The following is a 6,724-nucleotide window of genomic DNA, read 5'->3' as shown; positions in this document are numbered from 1 at the left end:
AGTAGTCAAACAGTAGCGGTATACTTAGTTAATTAGCTAAACCATAAGAGTAATTTAAGAAATTTTTCCTTATTTTCTTGAAGGCAAGATTAATTATTTTAGACAACATTACATTTCCTAATAATAGTTATTGGTTTCCCTTGTTTTACTATTTTTTTATAAATCCCGGCATGGCACGGGTTCCCACTAGTACCATATAAAAACGAAGAAGATGTTTGTATTATTCATGGATGAAAGAGGATAAACAACGGACTTCGGTTGGGACAGCTGACTAACAAATCCAAAAGTTTTCAGTTAATTCAGTGACTTAAGTTGATATTTTCACGTTTTTTTTTTAACCAAGACGGGGGGAAGAACGTCCCCAAACTTCAGCAACACAAATAAAAAAAGAGGGGAAAAAAGAGATGCTAAACTAAGATTAACGGGCTTTGAAGGAGCAGATAGAGCTTCGTGCACCAGCCAATATCAGCCGCCTGGTTGATAGATATGCTTATACGCTAGATCTCTTCGAAACACGTGGTTTTATTCTTTTTAATTACTCCAATTGTTTGAGGATGCGTTAATTATCTAATCCTATTACTTGATGAAATTCCTTATTCTCTCCTTGCTCTGTTTGGATGATTTCATTGATACAATAAACCCTTGTTAAAATGGATTTTCCTACGGGTTTTCTTAAAATATAAAAAAGGAAAAGAAAGTCAGACCTTGTTTATGAATGGGGAGGTGCAGGACAGCAAAGTTTGGTTCATGTGATTTTCTCTAGTTTCCCTGTTTCAAACTTTTCTTTTGACTTTGTGGCGAAACAAGTAATTAGAATCTTAAAAAGAAATCAAAACAAAGCCAAAACCCCTCGAGCTGTATGTAAGCCAACAATATCATTTGTCTGGTAGGCATAATATCATTCACATTAGAACCTCAATTTAATCAATGAATGATACAAAAATATTGAAAAAAAATTAAAAAAAAAATGCATGAACAAAATGGATTGGTGGGTCTCTCTCTGAAGGGACCACGTGGTAAAAGAATTGGCAAATATGTGGCACACATTGTAGCACGTGCTTTATACACTTACATACTCATACAGACATTGTTACCTTGTGGATGACCCGGTTGTGGACCGAGAAAGATTAGGAGAAACCAAAGAAGCTTTCAATGCTCTATCTAGACTATTTACAATCTCGGTCATGGATGGGCGGTCTCGCCCCTCAAGCCCAACGCAATCAGCCGCTAAGTAGCCAACATAGGCCACGGCCTCAATCTCAACAGGCGTTGGAGGCCGCAGCCTTCGGTCTAGCACACGATGTATTTCATCAGCCACAATATAAGGCATCACCACATCCACCACATTCCTTGGCATTCCCGTCTCCTCCTGCCTATGGATTGCCTTGTGTCCAGACAGCAGCTCGAGCAGCACAACCCCAAAGCTGTATACGTCGCTCTTGGTCGACAACTGCTGCAGCCTGTAGTATTCAGGGTCCATGTACCCCACCGTGCCAGCTGCCCGAAGCGACAAGTGTGAGTCCTCATCTTCGGGGCCCATCAAGGAGAGACCAAAGTCAGAGACTTTAGCCGTCCAAGTGGCGTCCAGCAATATATTCGATGACTTGATATCGCGATGTATGATTGGTGGAACGGCGTAGTTGTGGAGGTACTCGATCCCCCGAGCCGCGTCTAGCGCAACCTTGAGCCGAGCAGGCCATGACATAAGGTCGGAGCTTTCTAGCTTGTGGAGATGGTCATGAAGTGTACCGTTGTCCATGAACTCGTAGACTAATACACGCTCGTTGGCCTCCTCGCAGTAGCCCAGAAGACGCACGAGGTTTTTGTGGTTGAGACGAGATAGGAGTGCAAGCTCCGACAAGAAGGCGTTCTCCTTGTCCTCATGGCGCTTGGTGAGGCCTGCATACGATGACGAGGCTGATAGCTCTGCTCGCTTGATCGCAACCTCCCGCCCATCTTCGAGCGTGGCTCGATAAACCGCGCCAAAGCTACCTGACCCTATTTTAAACTCTTCTGAGAAGTTGTCCGTGGCTTGGTTTAGCACTTGCAGACTAAATTCTTCTATGCTACCAGCAGGGCCCATGCTTAGCAATTTACTCAGTCTCTTGTCAAAAGATGGACTCGTCGGTGGAGGTTGTGGGTCTGGCGTTTGACGTTGGCTTGGACCCGCTGCAGGAGTGGCACCAGGGCCAGGCTCATCCAAGCGCCCTGAATCATGAACCCGGCATACTCTTCCTTTGCAGTATCGGTAGATCCAGAAACCGAGCACAGACGCCAAGGAAACCGTCCCGATGCAGCCTATAACAAAGAAAGCTACCCTTGCCCTACCCAACCCATTGCTTGGTGTGCTTGGAGAGGATTCAGGAGCGAGTGGCGGTAATGCAGGTGGAGTTTCAGGTGGATTTTGAGCAGTTGGAGGTCTGCTTCCACAAGGTGCACAGATGGCTCCTTGACTGCAGAAACTGGTGGAATCCGGCAATTCGCATGGACAATCAGTTCTGCAAGCGCCGGGCAATACACGTTCGGAAACCTGGTAATTAGACTGGAAGCTGTCATTTCCCCAACAAAACAAAGAATAGTTCCGTTTCAAAGCCCCACAGAAAACTTTGCTCTTAGCTGTAATCGACACAAATTGGAGCTGCTGCAAACTTTCCGGAAGACTGAAATTGTGCTCCCCCCAACAAACAACCGTTTCGTCAGCACGGATAGCACAGCTACGGTTGTTTCCCAAAGCCAATGAAGTAAATTCTCCCACTGGTTTGTTCCCCACTCCTTCTCCCGGCCAACAATCTATACTACCATTTACAGAAATTGCACATGCGTGCTGGAGTCCGGCAGCAACGAAACTGTAATTTGCCATCGGCTTGGACTGATTAATTCGGGGGTTGTCTCCAAAGCAGTCTATTTTTCCAGTTTCTGATAACCCACAAGCGAAGTCTCCTCCCACGGCGATTCTTGAGAGGTTTCGATCAATGGGAAAATTGGGTCCACGCCATTGCCAGCACTGTATTCTACCTGATCCGTTGATTCGGCCACAGATGTGAGATTCCCCTGCGTCAAGCTCATCGAGCATTCGACCTTTGTATATTCTTTTATAATCTGTAACAGTACCGTTACCGGAGAATCTCCAGCAAAGGAGAGAAGAACTAGGGGATGTCCTGAGAACACACAGGAACCCAATTCCGGCGGCGGTAGCAGAAATCGGAAAATTAGGATTTGCTGGGGTAAATGGAATTCCACTAGGAAAACTAGTACAATTAAGGGATGGTAATGCTGTTTTGTCTTGTCCTGGCACTAATGCACAAATTAAGGTGAAGTTAGAGTTTTCAGAGATTGATACAGTAGACAGAGACGAAGAAAGGATGGGTAGATTAGAAACAAAGAAGAGGCTTACTAGAAGGAGAAGAGAGAAATGTTTATGAGAAGCCATGGAAGGAGATGAAAGCTTCTGGAGAAAGAAAATTTCATTGTGTTGAAAGAAAGAGGAAGAGAAGAAACAAGTTCAAGTTCAGAGCTTTGATTGTGTCCTTCTCTTCTTTTGGCTTTTAAGGGTGTGGTCTTTCGAGTAGAATGACGCGGTTTTGAGGGTGTGAAGCCTGTGAGGACAGGCGACCAAGTCGTTTTGAATAGCCAACTGTGAGCGTGTAAGTCAAACGTAGAAATTTCAGTCTTCTGTCTCTCTTTACTTGTTCTCTCTTTGTTCTGGTCTTCAAAACATCGCTTCTAGCAGTTTGTCCGGATTCATTCCGGAATCAGGATGAACCCGACTAGGAACGCCATGGGTCGGGTTAAGTGGTAGCGACCCCACCCTATTAGAATCGGGACAACCTTATTACCTTAATAGGTCTCTGTCGGGTTTGGGTTGGGGTGACCTGCGCCAAACCTCACTCACCTGTTTACAATGTAGCAGGACAGGTCAGGCTGCTTGTACCCCATTTTTTTAGCCAGATTGAATTTGGGTTCAACAATATTCACCCCGACCCGTTGTAATCCGCAATTAGGATTTGGAATATATGGGAGGAAAGAATTTCAACTACATTAGGCTGAGGTTAGGAGGGTTTGGGCCCATTCGTAATTTAATAGTCTCAACCGAACCTGACCCAAGATGCTCCCTTAATTGCATATTATAAAGAGAAAAGCGGCCTAGATGGGTCGGTGGATCCATTTATTTGTATATGTTTGTTTGGTAATTATTTGTCAAGCTTCGTGGGAATACAAAATTTATCAACCTTTCGGCCTAGGGAAAGTTCTCACCTAACTGTTTACTATACTTGGGGAAAAAAAGAGAACAGTTTTTGTTTTTTAATTATTTATTATTTCCCTAACTACTGTATTAAAAAGAAAATGGAATGGAAAGAAAGGGAAAATAGATTGGAAAGAGAAAGAAAAAGGCATGGACAGTGGTGGTGTTTGTTAAAGGATGGGGCCGGTCTAGCCCAAAGTCTAGCCCGTGAAAAGGGCAGGGATGTTTGTGGGGGATTGGGTAGGGAAGTAGGGAGAAGAAGACTGAGTGAAGGTAAGATATCAAGTAGGGTCACTGAAAATCTTTAGTTGACATGGTTTTCTATTCATGAGTGTTTTAATTGGAATCCGATCCCCATTAAGAGAGATCTAAGTTTTATCCATTTATTTATAACCGGATCCAATATGGATATACTGATATCCTATCCAATAAAAACTGATTTACGTGTATTTACTAAATTGTCACGGGTTTCAAATTTCACATATATTATTTTTTATGTACCAGTAAATGGGCACATGCACTATACGTATAAATATGAAGAAATGGAGATTTATCCAAGATTTTCTATACACTTTTTTATAAATTTTGTCTTTTATATATTCTAAATTTTTATTATTTAATTATAATATGATGGGTTGTCTTGTTTAGCTTGGATGTTAAAACCGATTACCCACCACACCAACATAAAAGTGGTTTCATTTATGGTTGATTGTAAATTTTTATTTCATTTTGATCATTAATAAAAATAAGTTTTGTTTATTATGATGAATATGATATTAAAGTCATGCCTAATTTTTTATAATCTTTTGTATTTATATTTACTTTAAAAATATTATATATTACTTTATTATGACATCATGGATTGACTTACCCATTTAACCTAGACAATTGAACCACTAAACTACCCATTTCTTTATTTTTTTTAATTTCTATTTAATTATGACATCATGGATTAACTCATTTGTGGTTTAATATTTTTTGGTAACTATTTGTGATTTGGGTGAGATGGTTAAACCATCAACCTATTACACAAATGAAAGAATGGTTTCATTTTTTTGTTGGATTTAAAAATATAGTTTTTTATACTAATAAAATTACGTGGTATATATACTCATATAAATTTCATCAACAAATCTTTTATACAAAATTAGTGGAATTCAAATGGTGAGAAACAAAAATGCCTTAAATATGCGATTTACTAAGATAAAATAGGAATTAATACTTTAATTATAGATCTTAATGAAAAGGTATTGGTTGAAATAAAAATGATGATGATTATTATTTGAATATTCATATCAGAACCTGTTGTGAGCTCTGGGAAGATCATGGCCGGCTCAAAGAGATGGAGCCCCCACTCATTTTTAGAGGAAATGGGCCCTCATTTTCAGATTTGAAAAATTCGAACTAAGTCTTTGATAGTGACTCCCGTCTTCCATGGGAAAGACACTGAGCTGAGAGGTTTTGGGTCCAAAAGATTGGGAGAGGGAAGGTGTTAGGCACCCTTCTTTCTAAGCTGCTATAGCAGCCCACTACGGGAGTAATTCAGGCTCAAATTCTAGTAAAACACTAATTAACAGGATTGTTCAAAGCTCTTGAAATCTGGCAAAAACGTCCCTAACTTCATCTAGAATTGATTTAAGGTGATGTCATTGGGTCTTAGGTACTGGTTTCCCTAAGACCCTCACCTCTCTACCTCTTTTTCTCAATCTGGAGGAAGTTGGGAATGCAAGTTTCCTAGGACTTTAGGACTTTAAGCAATCTGAAACCAAATTAAAAGCAGAGAGATGGTGGAATGGGAGGCTTACCTCTTGTGTACAACCTTGAAACAAACATTCCTGCAACTGAAAGGACTTCAAGTGAAACTTGAGTAAGGCACGGAGATGGCTGAGCGTTTCTGGTGTTATGTTTGGAAGGAGATGAGGGGCTTGAGCTTGGCTTCAAGAATTTCAGGATTTTGAGTAGAATGGGTGTGTTACAGAAGTTAGAAAATTGCCCTATTCCTCCTCAAGTTCGAGTTGGGCCTCTATTTATAAAGAAAATGGAGAGAGATGGATCTGAAATTCGCCCAGCTACAGTGTTTGTGATTCAGCAAATCTCTTTCACTGAAAAAGGCAAATATTTTGAGAGATAAGAGCTTGTAGTTGACCCTTCATTCTTGGTGTAATAAATTTTCTCAAGTTTGGATGTCTTCTCATGGATTTCATGCATCCAATAAGGGATTGGGGCGTGCCAGATGTTGCAACCCCATATTTGGGGCTGAAAGTGGCAAAAACATAAATTTGATGAACTTTTAATTGAGGTTTTTCCCTTTCTTACTTTTAAGTGGGGCTTGTTTGGTATTTTGAGCCCTTTAAGCCTATTAGGCTCAAATTCATTGGTCCAGGTGTTTTAATGGGGTCAAATAAGGAGCTGACATCAGCCCCCACCCTCTTAAGATCTTAAGTTGGATGGATGATGTGGCGATTTAATCTGGTGCGCCGA

At 41.0% G+C, this 6,724-nt stretch overlaps 1 protein-coding gene across 1 annotated transcript; it reads right to left on the bottom strand.

Annotated features, from left to right (window-relative positions):
* Nucleotides 1-865: 865 nt before the first annotated feature.
* On the bottom strand, nt 866-4,235 carry CCR4 (CRINKLY4 related 4). The gene has a single exon (XM_010243749.3). The coding sequence runs from the start codon at nt 3,428-3,430 to the stop codon at nt 1,091-1,093; it is 2,340 nt and encodes a 779-aa protein (XP_010242051.1). The 5' UTR covers nt 3,431-4,235; the 3' UTR covers nt 866-1,090.
* Nucleotides 4,236-6,724: the final 2,489 nt, after the last annotated feature.

Source organism: Nelumbo nucifera, chromosome 5, assembly GCF_055504915.1.
Source record: "Nelumbo nucifera cultivar China Antique chromosome 5, China Antique-T2T, whole genome shotgun sequence".
NCBI lineage: Eukaryota > Viridiplantae > Streptophyta > Magnoliopsida > Proteales > Nelumbonaceae > Nelumbo > Nelumbo nucifera.
Note: the sequence above shows the minus strand (reverse complement) of the source record. Positions and strands in the feature narration are given on the sequence as shown.